General features: G+C 41.7%; 1 protein-coding gene across 3 annotated transcripts in view; it reads left to right on the forward strand.

Moving 5' to 3' along the window:
- The window catches only part of CSMD1 (CUB and Sushi multiple domains 1), a 2,066,326-nt gene that overhangs the window by 1,649,908 nt on the left and 397,996 nt on the right, over positions 1–18,422 (forward strand). For all 3 annotated transcript variants that reach the window (XM_025272930.3, XM_044938991.2, XM_044938996.2), the window contains 5 exons: positions 6,310–6,492; positions 8,314–8,640; positions 10,466–10,660; positions 13,759–13,897; positions 17,285–17,472. In XM_025272930.3, the coding sequence (XP_025128715.3) occupies positions 6,310–6,492; positions 8,314–8,640; positions 10,466–10,660; positions 13,759–13,897; positions 17,285–17,472 (1,032 nt within the window). The remainder of the gene's footprint in view (positions 1–6,309; positions 6,493–8,313; positions 8,641–10,465; positions 10,661–13,758; positions 13,898–17,284; positions 17,473–18,422) is intronic.

Raw genomic sequence — 18,422 nt, forward strand, 5'->3', positions numbered from 1 at the left:
CATTATAGAAAGAGAGAGGGTGGTGTCTTTGATGGGAGGACAGTGTAGAGGCTCAGGACACCTCTGCTGTTGGAAGGAGAGAGTCCTTGACAGGGTGGGAGGCACTGAGGTTGACACAGTGGTTTCCAGTGTGTGGAAATGCACCTGCTTGACATGAGTGGTCTCTGAGAGACACAGACACCTGTCAGGTGGGTCCGCTGCAGGTGCGCTCCTGTGGATGGGTTTGGAGAAGACAGGGCAGTTCCCTTGAGTGTGGAGGAGGAGATGAAGAAGTAGAGTCAGAAACAGGAAGGTCCCGCTATGTGGACAAGTCACCAAGCCAGGATACTTAGCTGTGCAGAGCCGTCCGGGGGAACTTGGTTATTCCTTAAAGCAGCATTCATTCATCTGCACCTCTTCTATCATGTGTTGGGGTCAAAGCAGGTGCAAAGATGGCACTAAATGTGAACAATAACATTTATCAGTTGGTGGGCAGCCTTACAGGGAAGCTGTGCACTAATCATGTGGTAAATATCAGAGAGCAGCCATGACATTTCAGATTAAGGATTGGCTTTAACTGAGTGACTTGTAGATCAGTAATTGTCAAGTGGATATGGCTCAGCTTAATGATTTTAATGTCCTTTCTCAGAAGTGTGACTGATAAGTCTTTGTTATAGCAGACTCAATTTCAGTTTCAATATTTTGGTTTACATGTCAGTGAATACTGATAGGCCAGGAAAAGGAGGGTTCTGATACATTAAAAAATTAGTGAATCCCTTAGGGAGTTTGGGACAGACATATACACTTAGCTATATTTAAAATAGATAACCAACAAGCATCTACTGTATAGCACAGGGAACTCTGCTCAACGTTGTGTGGCAGCTTGGATGGGAGGGATGTTTGGGGGAGAATGGACATATGCATGTGTATGGCTGAGTCTCTTCACTGTCCACCTGACACTATGACAACATTGTTAATCAGCTGCACTCTGATATAAAGTAAAAATAAAAGTCTAAAGAAAATTAGTGAATCTAATTACTCATTTATTATATAAACATTTATGGGTATAGTACGAACTACCAAAAATAAAATGTATTAGAGGTGAGCATTAAATATGTAATGTCAATGTAGTGTAAATGTTTAGATCAGTTATAAAATTAGTATTCAAAAGTTATACTTCGTAACATTTAGAAATATTAATCAACATGAAAAATATCGAAATAACATTATTGTGTACTTTTAAAAATCACTGTCAAAGAAAAACATATCAATGGGAGTGCCATTGAGTCCCCAGTAGACTTGTTTACCAATGTCCCCAACTGCTAAAAAGGCAGCATCTGAGAAGGAGAGAGGAAATAATTGCAACCTAGTATTTCCCTTAGACTCCTCTTTATCAGATCCCATTTCTAGAGTGATCATTTGGAAGAGATATTTGACTGGCTTCTTTTCCCCTCTGGGGGCTTCAGTGTTTTCATTGACAACAGTCTATGGTTTCTAGGAAAGCATGAACACAGCAGGATCATCTTTGACATCTGACATTTTGTTCCATATAGAAGGAGGCTTGATGCGGTTACTGTATCGATGTCAGCCCAGTCTTATTCTTCCTTTACTTGTTTGTACTGGTTCAGACAATATGTGACATAGATGCACTCTCAAGTGAAGGCAGTTTGACCTCCAAGGGACATTTCTGAATCTGCATGGATTCTGTCACAGTTACTTGGGGCTTAAGTGATACAGTATGCAGGGGTCAAGAATACAAAATGCCCAAAAATGCTCCCCAAGCGAAGTTTCATATTCTGTGGCTGATGAGTGGGTCCAGCTCTTCCATGCAGACTTACTGATAGTGGATGTTACTAGTCCAATGCTAGTCCCTGGACTTGGCATCACAAGTCCCTGCCAAACTCTTAAAAAAGGACTCACCAGACCCAGGTTCTGCTCCGGGCGAGCCCTGGCCTTATGTCTGAGTCAGGGGATACCAGTATCTTCGGTGGAGATGAAGCGCCACTAGACACTCTAAACCCTCAACATGGGAAGCAGAAAGACCTTCCAGTGTGTACACACAGTGTGTCTACAACCAGTTTATTTCCATGCACTCTGCAAAGTCAGGAGTTTCCAGGCTCAGTTAATGTAGAAAGCAGTATTCCCACAAATGCTGTTAATTCATTTCACTATAAAAAGTTATGAGCTTTAGCATCACAAAGGCAAAAAGAAGCATCTAGAAGTCTAAGGTTTGCTAATAATCATAGTGATAGCTCATATTACGGGCCCTATATGCCAGGACTTATGTGAATTATACAGTTTAACTCTCACAGCCGCCCTGTGAGGTAGAAAGTAGTAAACTGAGGAAGTGAAAATGGAGACTTTTCAAGACTAAATTCTATCAGGTGGCCCAGCAGAGCCCAGGAATTTCCAAACCAAGTCTGGTGTTCTGATTCCTGACCTCAGAGCTGAGTCCTTGGCCAGAACCCTGGGCTCCTGGTCCCTATTCCACTGACAGGTCCCATCAAATGGAAGCTCTTGTATCAGCTGCTTGTATATTTTGGAAATTAATCTTTTATCAGTTGTTTCATTTGCTATTATTTTTCCCCATTCTGAGGGCTGTCTTTTTCCTTGTTTGTAGTTTCCTTTGCTGTGCAAAAACTTTTAAGTTTAATTTGGTTCCACTTATTTATTTCCAGTACTGAGGGAGGTGGGTCATAGAGGATCATGCTTTGATGTATGTCATTGAGTGTTCTGCTTATGTTTTCTTCTGAGAGTTTTATAGTTTCTGCTCTTACATTTATATCTCTAATCCATTGTGAGTTTATCTTTGTGTATGGTGTTAGGAAGTGTTCTACTTTCATTCTTTTACATGGAGCTGTCCAGTTTTCCCAGCAGCACTTATTGAAGAGACTATCTTTGCCCCATTGTATATTCTTGCCTCCCTTGTCAAAAATAAGGTATCCATAGGTATGTGGGTTTATCTCTGGACTTTCAATCTTGTTACATTGGTCTATATTTCTGTGTTGTGTGTGTGTGTGTGTGTGTGTGCGCACGCCAGTATCATACTGCCTTGATAACTATAACTTTGTAGTATAGTCTGAAGTGATGAAGATTGATTACTCCAGATCAATTCTTTCACAAGCGTGCTTTGTCTATTTGGGATCTTTTGTGTTTCCATATGAATTGTGAGAGTTTTTGTTCTAGTTCTGTGAAAAATGTCATTGGTAATTTGATAGTGATTGCACTGAATCTGTAGATTACATTTAGTAGAATAGTAATTTTCACAAAATTTATTCTTCCAACCCAGGAACATAGAATACCTCTCCATCTATTTACAGATCAATACAGAAAAACAAACAACCCAATTAAAAAGTGGGAAAATGACCTAAACAGACATTTCTCCAAACAAGACATACAGATGGCTAATAGACACATTAAAAGATGCTCAATATTGCTCATTATTAGAGAACTGCAAATCAAAACTACAATATCACCTTATACTGGTCAGAATGGCCATCATCAAAAAATCTGCAAACAATAAATTCTGGAGAGGGTGTGGAGAAAAGGGAACACTCTTGCACTGTTGGTAGAAATGTAAATTAGTACAGCTACTATGAAGAACACTGTGGATATTCCTTTAAAAAGATAGGAATAAAACTGCCATATGACCCGGCCACCCCACTACTATGTGTATACCCTGAGGAAACAAAAATTGAAAAAGATACAGATGTTAATTGCAGCTCTGTTTACAGCAACTAGGACATGGAAGCAACCTAGAAATCCATCAACAGATAATGGATAAAGAAGCTGTGGTACATATATACAATGGAATATTACTCAGTCATAAAAAGGAATTTGAATCATTTGAGTTAGTCCTAATGAGGTGGATGAACCTAGAGCCTATTATACAGAGTGAAGTAAGTTAGAAAGAGAAAAACAAATACTGTATACTAATGCACATATGTGGAATCTAGAAAGATGGTACTGACGAACCTATTTGCAGAGCAGCAGTGGAGACACAGATGTAGAGAACAAACTTATGGACTTGGCTTGGGGGAGGAAGGAAGGAGAAAGTGGGCTGTGTACAGAGAGTAACATGGAAAAATACATTACCATATGTAAAATAGATAGCCGATGGGAATTTGCTGTATGACTCAACGAACTCAAACTGGGTCTCTGTAACAACCTAGAGGGGTGGGATGGGGAAGGAGATGGGAGGGGGGTTCAAGTGGGAGGGGACATAGGTAAATCTATGGCTGATTCAACATCAAATCTATGTTGATGTTTGGTAGAAACCAACTCAATACTATAAAGCAATTATCTTTCAATGAAAAATGAATAAATTTAAAAAAATAAGGTATTTTCTGTTATAAACCACCAATCCAAATTGCCTTCAGTCAACGAAATTTGGTTCAAGGTAATCCAAGCATTAAATTCAAGTAGATCCATTCCTGCCTTTGTTCAGCTCAGGTTCATCCACTTGTACTCCAAGGCTGGTCCTTAAGGAAGAGTGTCCTCCAAGGCTTTCGTGGCCTGCATTGCATCCAGGAACATTTTAGCTCCCATTTAACTGATACTATTTAGGCCGTCCGGAGAAGGCGATGGCACCCCACTCCAGTACTCTTGCCTGGAAAAATCCCATGGATGGAGGAGCCTGGTGGGCTGCAGTCCATAGGGTCGCGAAGAGTCAGACACGACTGAGCGGCTTCACTTTCACTTTCATACATTGGAGAAAGAAATGGCAACCCACTCCAGTGTTCTTGCCTGGAGAATCCCAGGGACGGGGGAGCCCGGTGGGCTGCCATCTATGGGGTCACACAGAGTCGGACACGACTGAAGCGACTTAGCAGCAGCAGCATTTAGGCCGTCTTTTTAATCTGATGGCCTGAGCCATCAGGACAGCATGATGAACTTGTTTGCACGAAGTGCCTGGTTTGGTTTAGTTTTGTGTTTCTTGTGCTAATTTGCTTCAAAAACAGATGGGCTGATATCCTACATGTTGAAGTTTCACCACCATTATATTACCAGCTGATTTCACCTCTCTGATACTCCTGAACACTCAGAAGTAGAGTTTCTTCTCTGGAGGAGAATAAGCCAGCTTTGGATTGATCTCTGAGCTTGGACAGGTTCCCCACCAGGCAGAAATGTACCTGAAAACCACCCAGAAATTCAGCTGAGTCACTTCCACAGACTTTCCAAACACTGAGACATCATCAGAAAGCATTTATGTTGCTACATCTGAATGTGCTGTTGCTCACAGCAAGACGACAAAGTGCAAACACATGAAGAATTCAGGAAGGACCATGGACTGAGAGATGCATCTGTGAGCCAAGCACAGAGAAACCTCCCTGAGTTGTGGAAACTTATACTTCTTCTGCCTCCACTCCCAGCCCGGCAGAGGGTCTTCAGAACTTGTAATCGGATCATGTTGTGTATCATCTGAAAACCCTACAAAATCTTCCCACGGAAACCCCCTAGGCAGCTCTGGCCGAGCCCCTCCCTTCCTCTGCAGACCACCCCTTCCCCAGCATCCTCCTGCAGGTCCGGGCACCCTGGCCCATGTCTCCTTCATTATCTCACAAATTGTTACCGGTTCCCTCTATGTAATGTCAGCCCTGCGCGTGTGGGAATTTTGTCTTGTTTGTCCACTAACCTCTTTACCTAGAACAGAACCTGACGCATTGTTGGCCCTCAAGAAATATTTTTGTATGAATCAATGAACAAACATATTTCAGTTAATACATCCTGTATCATTAACATTTGTGACAGAGCAAAGTTGAAGTGTGTGTATAATTTGGTGCATTTGTATACACATGTCATTACAATCATGTGCTAATGAAAAGAGCCTTGATTCCACATATTTTCTTTTCATCTGAAGACCATGAATATATTCATTTTGTTTCCTAAATGAGTTTTAACACCAATTTAAGGCAAAGAATATTCAAATGGATATATTGATTTAAATATTCAGTAGGGAATGAACCATCTTACTTGTGTGGTTTACATTAAAAAATACATCAATTAAAACAAAATCGATGTTTACATTTTAATGGCAGCAGTTATGGACAGCATGAAGAAAAGGTGTAGACCAGGAAGAACCATATATTAATCTTAACATTTGCATGGTCAACACATCTGTGTAGCTTTGTGTTTCCTTTGAAAGAAAAGTTAAACATTTTTCTCTAAAATTTGAAGTATATATTTTTTTCTGGCTTCTGCTAAATAAATATTAGATGAATTGAAACTGTTTATGGAAACAATGCAAAAGTCAACCACTGTTCACTTTCTAAGCTGTTGAAAACGTTCACCATGTTTTCTCAATGGTCCGCTCATCTGTCCTCCTTTCAGAAATTGAGAAGGGGGGCTGTGGGGACCCGGGCATCCCAGCCTACGGGAAGCGGACCGGCAGCAGCTTCCTCCATGGAGACACACTCACGTTCGAATGCCAGGCGGCCTTTGAGCTGGTGGGGGAGCGAGTCATCACGTGTCAGCAGAACAACCAGTGGTCTGGCAACAAGCCCAGCTGTGTATGTGAGTACTCTCCTGGCGGGGTCTGTTCCAAGCTGCCCTGGGGGTTGGGAGAGGAGCAGGGGATGCCCTGAGAGGGGGCGCAGCATTGACCAGAAGCACTCAGGGCTCCTCGAATGCAGCTCTTCTTTCTCCACTGACTTAAAACCAGTCAGTGATGTTCTTGCTACCAGATGGATACACTGTCGATGAGAGCTTTCCATGAGCAAGGTCCACAGAGCATCACATCCATCCAGAGGGGCTAATGCCAGCTCTGTCAGCCATCCGTCGACAGGGCCTGGGGTCTTTGCAACCCAATAATGTCCTGTGACGGCTTCCCTGAGTAGACTTCCCTGAGCTGTACAGTAGGTTCTCATTAGTTATCTATTGTATACATGGTATCAGTAGTGTGTGGGACTCCCCAAGTGGCTGAGTGGTAAAGAATCCCCCTGCCAGTGCAGGAGATGCAAGAGATGCAGGTTCCATCCCTGGGTTGGGAAGATCCCCTGGAGAAGGAAATGGCAACCCACTCCAGTATTCTTACCTGGAGAATCCCATGAACAGAGGAGCCTGGTGGGCTACAGTCCACAGGGTTGCAGAGCGGAACATGACTGAGCACACAACACATGATATCCTGCCACTGAAAACACAATTGTGAGCTTGAAGTGATGTCACTGCATTTCAATGGAAGAATTGCTTGCTTCCTCCTGTTTTTTGTCCTGTTTTTAGTTTATTTTTTTAAGGTTCTCATTAGTTGTTTATCTTATATATAATGTCAATAGGGTATATATGTCAACCCCAATCTCCCAATTCATCCAACTCCCTCTTCCAGCTTTGGTGTCAATGTTTGTTCTCTGTGTCTGCGTCTCTGTTTCTGCTTTGTAAATAAGATTGTCTGTACCAAGTTTTTTCAGATTCCACATGTGTCAATATACAGTATTTGTTTTTCTCTTTCTGACTTATGTCACTCTGTATAATGGTCTCTAGGTACCTTGTAAGTGATTTAACAAGTAGAAAAGAAGGACTACATAGCAGATTGAAAAACAGATTTTTTTTATAACTAAGTATAGCAATAACCTGGAAACATATAGAAATAATGTAAAATAATAAGCAAATCCACACCCTAGAAATAAGTCCAATAGATGCTCCCTCCCAAAGAATATGTATATAGACATATATAAAACATATATCTTACTGATTTCTCAGTACACATTAAGTAAATATTCCAAGAGACTTTTATATTATCCACCAGGATTTGGTCTGATTTTCCAAGTTGTTCTTTAATCATTGTTACCCTGTTAATGACTTAAAAAATAATTTCAAAAAATGTGCTTTAAGGCACATGCAAAATGTAAAATGAAAAATAGGGAACTGATTAGAATCAACCTTGTTTTCTGGAAATTGTCCCTATGAAACCGGCATAATTTTTCATATTAATATTTGCTCTTCTGAAGGCAGAAAGTTATAACAAGAAATCTTAATATTTGCCACAAGTTTCAGAAACTTGACAGGGTTATTTTTGAATCAAGGGTACACTTGATTATGTATAGGCTGTGGTGGTTCTGTATGTTGAACTTAATCTGTTCACAACCCACAACAATCCCTGCTCAGAGAACTGAGATTCCCATATATGTTGAGGCCAAATAACATAAAAACAGAAGCTGGATTGTAACAAATTCAGTAGATACTCTCAAAATTAAAAAAAAAAAAAAAAGAAAAAGAAAAAGTTGAACCATCCTAGTTAACTGCTGGTATAGACTTCCTTCCCAGGTCCTTAGCACATAGCCAGATCTTCAGATGTGGACAAAACTGTTTGAAACTATTATTATCTGTGTGTCTTCACAGTTTCCTGTTTCTTCAACTTTACGGCATCATCAGGAATTATCCTCTCACCGAATTACCCAGAAGAGTACGGTAACAACATGAACTGCGTCTGGCTGATCATCTCTGAGCCGGGCAGCAGAATTCACCTCATCTTTAATGACTTTGACGTGGAGCCTCAGTTTGACTTCCTCGCAGTCAAAGATGACGGGATTTCAGACATAACTGTGCTGGGCACGTTCTCAGGCAACGAGGTGCCGTCCCAGCTGGCCAGCAGCGGGCACATCGTCCGTCTGGAGTTCCAGTCGGATCACTCCACCACCGGCCGAGGCTTCAACATCACCTACACCAGTAAGTGCATCCACACCCACCCCATGTCCAGGGTCTCTGCTGGCTCTACTCTGGGGTTTTATAGTCACAGTTCACAAAATTATAAAACATTATCCGAAGAACCTAAAAAAATACCCCACTCTGTTGTGGTGTCTTGGTCACTCACCCCTATAGTGAGGACTGGTTGCTCATATACTTCTCTCTCTCTGGTTTTCCTTCCACCCATCCATCCATCCACCCCTGTATCCTCCATGCAATAGAATAGAGTAGTGAAAAGCATTGAGGTATTTGGAGTCAGGAGTCATGGATTATATATAACACCTGCTAAATGTATGGACTGGGTCTTCCCAGGTGACCTAGTAGTAAAAAATCTGCTTGCAGTGTGGGTGACCCAATTTTGATTCCTGGGTTGGCAAGATCCCCTGGAGAAGGGAATGGCTACTTACTCCAATATTCTTGCCTGGAAAATCCCATGGACAGAGTAGCCGGGCAGACTACAGTCCAATGAGTTGCAAAAAGTTGGACACAACTGAGCAACTAAACAACAACTCGTATGTACTTAGTGAATTTTGATAATACAGCTAACTTTTCTTTGCTACAGACTCCTCATTTGATCATAGCTTATATTGAAGACCATCTGCTTAAATTGTACTGTTGAGGGCATAAAGTAAGATAATAATATTAAATAGGAGTTATAAGCTAAAATGTACTGACTGCCTCCTTCTCTTAGGTGATCTGCTTAGGATTTGACAGAAATTGTTTCATTTAACATTGTAGCAACTCTGGACTATAAGCTTCATCTTCCTCATTATGTAAATAAAGACAACTAGGCTCCGATAGTGGAGAAGGCAATGGCAACCCACTCCAGTACTCTTGCCTGGAAAATCCCATGGACGGAGGAGCCTGGAAGGCTGCAGTCCATGGGGTCATAAAGAGTCGGACATGACTGAGCGACTTCACTTTCACTTTTCACTTTCATGCATTGGAGAAGGAAATGGCAACCCACTCCAGTGTTCTTGCCTGGAGAATCCCAGGGATGGAGGAACCTGGTGGGCTGCCGTCTATGGGGTCACACAGAGTAGGACATGTCTGAAGTGACTTTGCAGCCGCAGCAGCAGACTCTAATAGGGGCTTCCCAGATGACTCAGCAGTAAAGAATCTGTCTCCAATGCAGCAGACACAGGAGACTAGAGTTCAATCTCTGGATTGAGAAGGTCCCCTGGAGAAGGAAGCAGCAACCCACTCCAGAATTCTTTGCCTAGAAAACTCCATGGACAGAGGAGATTGGCGGGCTACATAAGGAAAAGGCAAAAGGATAAGGGGGTGGCAGAGAATGAGATGGTTAGATGGCATCACCAACTCAATGGACATGAATTTGAGCAAACTCTGGAAGACAGTGGAAGACAGAGGAGCCTGGAGGGCTGCAGTCCATGGGGCTGCAGAGAGTCAGGCACAACTTAGCAAATGAACCACAAAAAGGCTCGGATGACCAGAGTAATCTTCCCAGGGATGGGTAGTAAGCACATGAGCTGGGATGCTAACCTAGATGTGCCAGAACCAAAATCCTTTTCTGTCACCTATGTATCTCATCTCCATTTTTCTTAGTGAAAAGGTGCCTTCCAATTTTGGGAAGCTGTGTGGATGATAATGAGGTCTATCTACCCATCTCTCTCCTTCTGTCTCTCTAGGTATCAATATTCTGTTTATTGAATGTATTTATCTATCTCTGAAAAATAGCTAAAACTGCTTTATAAGTGGTTCTGCTTTCTTTTTTAATACTCAAGATTAATATTCAAGTGTTTGTTTTTTTTTCCTCCGATTTTTTTTTTTTTTTTTTTCTTTTCAGCATTTGGTCAAAATGAGTGTCATGATCCTGGCATCCCCATAAACGGACGGCGTTTTGGTGACAGGTTCCTGCTGGGAAGCTCGGTCTCTTTCCACTGTGATGATGGCTTTGTCAAAACCCAGGGCTCAGAGTCCATCACCTGCATCCTTCAGGATGGGAACGTGGTCTGGAGCTCCACCGTCCCCCGCTGCGAAGGTGTGGGCCCCTCCCGTCTGCCTCTTACCTTCCTCCGAAAGGGGGCGTCTGACAGAAAACAAATGAGCAAACAGACAACACTGGTTCCCTAAGGCTGCCACAGCCGAGTACCACCAAGTAGTGACTTTGTCAGCAGGAGTTAGCGTCTCACGGTCCTGGAGGCAGGAAGTCCAAGGTCCAGGTGTCAGCAGGGCAGGCTCTGAGGGGGGAGATGTTCCAGGCCCCTCTCCTGGTTTCTGGGGCTTTGCTTGTCTTGGCTTGTAGAAGCAGCATCCACACATTCTCCCTGTGAGAATGTGTCTCTGTCCCAAGTCCCCTCCTTCTAAGGACACCCATCATATTGGACTAGGGCCTGCTCGAATGCCCTCGTCTTGACTAACCGCGTCTGCAGTAACTTTTCTTCCAAATATGGTCTCATTTTAAGATGCTGGGATTAGGAATCCAAAGTATTATCTGGGGGGAGTGTAATTAATCCTCTGCAAACAGCATCATTTTTAGTTGACTGTTTTGTTGCCCTTGGTGTAACTGACATATATACAGCCTAACTAATTTTCTTCTTGACATTTCACTCTAGTTACCTGTGTAGGAAAACCAAAGGGGAAAGAATTGAGAAGGGTATTACTTTTAATGTATATTCAGGCAGGGGAATATTTACTTATGATATATACTCAAACCCCTCTTATCAGAATTGCCCGTGCATAATGAGCTAAGAAAGCTTAATAAAAGTATCGCTCATAAATACCAAGGAAATGAAGATCTTTTTAAAGAGTACAAATTTTAGAGCAGCTTTAGATTCACAGCAAAATTGAAGGGAAGGTACAGAGATGTCCTGCCCTCTTATATGCACAGCCTCCCCCATCAGCAGGGTCCTCGATCAGGTGGTGCATTTGTTATAACTGATGAACCTACAGGGATGAGTCGTCATCACTCAGAGTCCACAGCTCACTCTCGTGATTGTCCATTTGCTGGGCTTGGGCCAATGTATATCACAGTGTGTCCACCACCGTGGTGACCTACAGGGTATTGTAACTGTCCTAAAATCCCCCAGCTCCACTCATCCACCCCCACCCCACCCCATGCTTACTCACCAGTGTTGGGAGCAGGGTTATGCTTCCCCACCTTGCCCTGTCCCCAGCCCTGCCTCCAGAGTCATTTCTCATTGTTTCAAGGACCAGCATTATCTTCAGTCATCATTGGCTGACCCTCCTAAATTTACAGAAAGATGTTCTCATTTCTGCAGTTTCACAAATTGTTAAGACAATTTGGTGGACTATCAGCACCACTGCAGGGTGAACACTTGATCAGCTGAAGAGCAAGAAACCCACAGTAGGAGTTTCCTTTTTGTTTATTTTTTACTGCTTTTTCAAATTATGAGTTTTTTTTAAATAGTTTAAATTTTATTAGTGTTAATAACTGAATAGGTCATTATCCTTTATAAATCAGTAATCTTAGAATCAGGATTCTAAAATAAATGGTATGAATACTGGGGCAGGACTTCTTACTGCTTGAGGAAGTGTATCGCTACTAACTTTGAGGTGTGACTTATTTTATGAGAAAGAATCTCAAAACAAGCAATACTCTCTAATCTCTGTTCTCTCTGCCACATTCTTGCTGTGGGTGTGCTCACCTGCAGTAGGTGGTGTGAAGATGGGTCTAAGCTTCAGGGCCAGCATGTTCCTTTGCAGTCAAGGGAATAAAGGGGCATCAGTCAGCAGCGGTGAGAAATCCCATAGAGTCAAACAAAAGGAGACAGTATCACTTTAAATGTGAGTGGCAGTTCTCTCCTTGTTTGGAAGGGAACTTCTGATGAAGTTCAAGGCAAACCCCAGGGATGGGTTGTTAACAACAATAGCAAAGCCCCTAAACACAGACGACTGTGTGAGTGCTTAGTTACTTAGTCATGTCCGACTCTCTGAGACCCCATGGACTGTAGCCCACCAGGCTTCTCTGTCCTTGGGATTTCCCAGGCAAGGATACTAGAATGGGTTGCCATTTCCTGCTCCAGAGGACCGTCCCAACCCAGGGATCTAACCCATTGGCAGGAGGATTCTTTACTATTAGTGCCAGCTGGGAATCCCAAACACAGACTGGTTAATGGTGAAAGAGATTGTTAAAGTTTACTTGTACTGAGAAACTCAGTTGCTGACAGAAAGATATTTCTGTCTTTGTTTTACACCTAACCAGCTTTTATTCTTCTGTTCAATTCAGTGTCATTAAAAAACACAAGTTACCTTGAGTGAAAAATGACTGTACAAGAATACATCTCTATGGCAACAACTTTTAAAGTTCAAAGAAAATTGGAGATTTCCTGGCAAAATATAAATTACCCAAAGTGATCCAATGAAAAGTGCAAAATGTGAATAAAAAAGTACTATAAAAGAGATTTGAAAGAAAAAGAATTTAGTAAATTATATGTGGCAAATTACTTTAATAAAATGAACATAGCTTGAAGTGAATCAACACATACACATATTTTAAAATATGCACACTCTGCGGAATATTTTGATTGTAGATGCCAGGTAATTAAGTCTGTCAGCAGACTCTTGTTGACATGAATACACGTAAGATATGAGTATCGGTGGTATCCCTGCCTTGTGACTCTGTTGTGATGATTGAACGTGATAATTCCTGGGAGGTGTTTGGCACTGACCACTCTCTCAGACTGTGCCATTACTACCATGTTTAGGTGAAAAGAACTTTGCTGAAGGCTGATGATAAATGCCCAGGTGTGAAATATACGTGCTCTGATTTCAATATTCTCAGTTTACTTGGAAATAACTGGTGGCTCAGATGGTAAAGAATCCATTGTTAATGCAGGAGACCTGAGTTTGATCCCTGGGTTGGGAAGATCCCCTGAAGTAGGGAATGGCAGCCCACCCCAGTATTCTTGCCTGGAGAATCCCATTAACAGAGGAGCCTAGCAGGCTACAGTCCGTGGAATCACAGAGTCGGACATGACTGAGCCACTAACAAACTTTCAACCTTTGCTTGAATACTAGAAACCATCAAGTCTATGAACTCAGGAATGAATCCCTGCTGTTTTTGAGGTGTTGCTATGGTACATAATTTGACCTTCTGACCCCTGCATCATTTTTCAGCACCATGTGGAGGACATCTGACAGCTTCAAGTGGAGTGATTTTGCCCCCAGGATGGCCAGGGTATTACAAAGATTCCTTAAATTGTGAATGGATAATTGAAGCAAAACCAGGACACTCTATCAAAATCACTTTTGATAGGTAAGAAAAAACTTTGCTTTCCTTAATTTGGACCTGATGACCCATGAATACCCAGCATTTTTATTTAAATGGATCTTAAGTCTTTAGAAAGATGACAGTTTTCCACCTTTGATTCCCCTAAAGGAGTTCATTTAGAACAGGTGTTTGCTCAGTAAGTTCTGTTCTTCTCTGTTTTGTCCTCTAAGCCCACAGTTAAGGCACCTCTGCAGACGTGCTTGAGGGTGTGGTGGCCCCAGACAGCATTCCCAGTGTTCACAGTCGCTGGCCCTTGTGTCCAGTTCTGTACTTGGGACCTGAGGGTGGAATAAATTCTGCTTGGTGTTTTATTGCAAATGGAGCCCTTTGACCCTTAGGGGTTTGCAGAGCACAAAAGAATAGCTCTGTGGCTTTCGAAGTGGCTCTGGGAAACTGAAACGTGGTCTGGGTTGCAGAGTTGATAGCAGACTGCACGCAACAGATTTCTTGCCTTTTAATTAGCCATGAGTGGTTCCATCACTGGAGTGCTGCTCGGCTTGGCTGTTGGATAATGCATTTGATAATCTAAAAAAGAAGAAGCATGCTATTTGAATTCTCCATGATAAAACATTGTCCAGATTGTCTCAACCATTGATTTTAAAATCAAGAACCTAAAAATGCTATAGAATGGACCCAAATGCTTTAAAATCCAAGGAAGCATCTTTGTTTAGTGTTTCAAGGTTAATATCTGAGCAAACTGAGCTCTCTCCAGCAATGAGCTTCCTAAGCAGACTGAGTTTAGGGTTCTAGTATTCAGAATATTACAATGTCTCAAGACAGATATACCTTATGACATTATTTTCTACACTAATTTCCTAATACTCAATGATAGCATCCATAAAGGAGAGGTTTTTAGCAGGAATTGTATTATCACTTAGTAACTGTTTATATTTGAAGTTATTATTGGCATTATTATATCTGATGGGATAATTACGACTTCAGTAGGATAATCTCTCAGAAGAAAAGAAAAAAAATGGTCTATGTATTCCTTATATTGGAGAATGGATTCTGGCATATAATCTTAGTCAATGGAAAAAAAGAACTTTATAAATATTAAATAAATTGAACAGTTTAAATAAATTGTATAGTTTCTTACTATAATTTTTTATACTTTCTAGTATTGACAGGGGGAAAAAGCAGACACACACCCTGATTCCCAGCAACACATCACATTTAACTCATTTAGTAAAAGTTGTAATTTCACATTCTGGTTTGGCACAATTTATTAATGTTCCATTTTCAGTTGCTGAAAAGAAAATACTCATAATTTTTCTCAATCTTGTCTTTTCTATATTATTGGACTGTGGTATTTGCTAAATTCCAGCATTTTGGATATTTTTAGACACTTGTGATTTTTTTTTACCCTGTACTTTGCACACAGTCTTCTAAAGATTACTTGCATAGTGCTTAGGTTTATAACTTGAGCTGTGGGCTGGCATCCTAATAAAGAGCGTGTTTATACAAACAGTTTTAAATTCCACACTGAGGGTATTGTTATGCAGTGTGTGCTGGGTTGCCAGATGATGGAAATCATTTACATTTCTCTTTCTGAAGTTGCCCTGGAGATCATCCAGCTGCTGAGGTTTGCCCTCTTATCTGTCCTGGCTGTCTCTCAAGATGAAAGTTGTGAAAACTTCAGGGCAGATACTGCACATGAGATTTATCCCATGCTCATCTAGGCTTCTTGAATGTAAACTCGGATAAACTGTGAAGCCAAAGACACTTTAGAGAACATTTTTAATAGTAAAATGCAAAGCTGCCCTCTCTCCCCACCCCCAAATGCCTGGCCTCTGACCATATTCTGACCTAGCCACATGCTACACCAATTGGTTGAATTCCTCTTTGAGGAAGATGAAGGGTCAGGGACCATTCTAAGTTAGTTGCACGAATATATTATTATTATGCATTCACACAAAGAAAGGGCTTCTCAGATGGCGCTGGTGGTAAAGAACTGGTCTGCCAGTGCAGGAGACACCAGAGACATGGGCTCCATCCCTGAGCTGGGAAGATCCCCTGGAGGAGGGTGAGGAACCCAGTCCAATATTCTTGCCTGGAGAATCCCATGGCAGAGGTGCGTGGTGGACTACAGTCCATAGGGTCGCAAAGAGTCAGACAGGACTGAGTAACTATACACAAACACACACAAGGAAAAGTGTGTGATTTAATGATCACACACAGGGTCCTTTGATTTCATCTTTTTTCATTGCTTTGTGCTAGGGGCCTAAGATGGCCACTCTGTCCCTTCTTTTTCCTCCCTGCCAGCACCATGCAATGCCCACCCCAGGGTCCATGGCACAGGCTTCCCCCAAATTCCCTGATCACTGAGTGTATCAGAGGCTCCTGCAGTGAGCTGCTCCCTGGGGACCACGCCAGACCCTTTGAAAGCCGGTTAGCTCAGACGGGCCCATTTACACAATTATCTCAGGGTCTGGAATGGCACCTCCGCTGTATCTGAGAGCACCCAAGTGGCTGCAGCTGTGTATGAGCATAACACCAGACCAGGTTCTCTGGAGGCATAAGTCCTTCCAGGAAGGGACATCAGGCACTTCTTGGCAGCTGTTCTAACTTTCTCAAATCACTGAGGTAGCATTTGCTTCCTGAAGCCCAGTGTCCTTCCACCGTCACACCGGAGCCAGTGCAGATTTATTGCTCCCCAGGTTGACCATATTCTTCTACTTTTCTGTCTATTCATTCTATTATTTTTGAGAGCTTGATATTGAAACTCCAACTAAAAATCTTAATTTATCAGCTTAATAAAACAAGTATAATATATAGTGGAACTATTATATATGTGATGTTATTCTGTGTTTTCCAAGTCTCCAAGTATGTTATCATACTTTCATAATTAAAAACATTAATAAAAGAAAAAAGAGAGTTACTGCAGCTTTAAAAGGCACAGGGTTCTTTATTCCAGGAAAAGTATTTAAAGTAGCGTCATATTTGATTTACCTCTTTCCTTTAGGAGATCATGTCACTTCAATATGCTCATTTTAAGAAATCTGTAATCATGTTATACTGGGGATCATGAAAAAACAGTTTGAAAATGCATCTTGGTTGACTTTCACTGATTGTTGATTCTCTATCTACTGGCTCACAGTATTTGTATTTTAAAGCTGAATGACTCCCCCCCCACCACCACATTTGTGATATTACTGGACAGAGTATTCAGTCATGGGGAGGGCTGTGGGAGTGAACAGAAGTTAGTAATGACGTTAGATACCACATGTGCCAGAGTCTAAGAGTGCATGTGTATCTGGATCTATTTACTTCTCTTGCTGTACCTGGGTTTTCACTCAGTGAATAAAGACACAGGATGCCTGTAAGTTAGCTCTGCCCTGCATTTCTCTTCTCACTGGACACATTTGCCCGCAGATTCCAAACAGAAGTCAACTACGACACTCTGGAGGTCAGAGATGGGTCGGCCAGCTCATCCCCACTGATCGGGGAGTACCACGGCACACAGGCACCGCAATTCCTCATCAGCACGGGCAACTTCATGTACCTTCTGTTCAGCACAGACAATAGCCGGTCCAGCGTGGGATTCCTGATTCGCTATGAGAGTAAGTGGTCCCCATGTCAGGGCCCTGCCCTATTGCTGGGTGGAACTCAGCGCATGAGGTCTCGCTGAGTCACGTGGCAGGAGACTTGCTGGTTCCCACTTCTTTCCACACTGCACTGCACAATCCCCAGGACTTTCTCTGTGAAGGACAGAACGCCTTGGTGATTTTTAATTCACAACTCAAAAAGAAGACACAGTGATTTATTATAAAATAAGATAATAAAATCATTAAAACAATGAAATACATTCATTTACTTCAGAATGTAATATACTAATAAATTTCTCTATTATAAAGTATACCTACTGGCCAAATGAGGTACACAAAATATCACTAAAATTATGCATCCTAAGCAATATTTTTTGCTAGAAAAATGGTTAGGGCAGTCCTGGTACTTATTTGTGATTATGTATATGCCCATTTCACCAGGTAGAGAGCGTGGAACTAAGAGAGAAGGAGAGAAAGCCCAGCTGAACTGTCACTAAATGACAAAAAGCTGCTATCAGTAATATCAACTACTATCAAAAACATTTAAGAACAATGATTATAAATATTTAAACACAATTGCTAAACTATCACAATGCAGTGTGTTCTGTAAAGTAACCCCAGTTTCCTTCCTGTTGTGGTTTTCATCCATCCATCCAAGTTTGGCTCTTCACTTTAGCTTCTCACATCCTGTCCTTCTGAAGTGGAGTGGAGTGGGACTGAGCTTGGGATGTTTTTCTGATGCTAGTCAGCACTTCCCTTCTCTGAAAAATCTTCACATCCAGAATAGGATGAAAAAGATGAATGGGAGCAGGTCAGTATGGAATCCAGTGCAGGAATACATGCTTGCTTTCTTCTTCTTCTTTTTTTTTTTTTTTAACAATGTTTTAGAGTCTTTCCTAAAATACATTAAATGAACTTTTAATGTGTAAAAGCACAGGTAATTTTATAAATGTATGAAAGGGCCA

Source organism: Bubalus bubalis, chromosome 1, assembly GCF_019923935.1.
Source record: "Bubalus bubalis isolate 160015118507 breed Murrah chromosome 1, NDDB_SH_1, whole genome shotgun sequence".
Classification (NCBI taxonomy): Eukaryota; Metazoa; Chordata; class Mammalia; order Artiodactyla; family Bovidae; genus Bubalus; species Bubalus bubalis.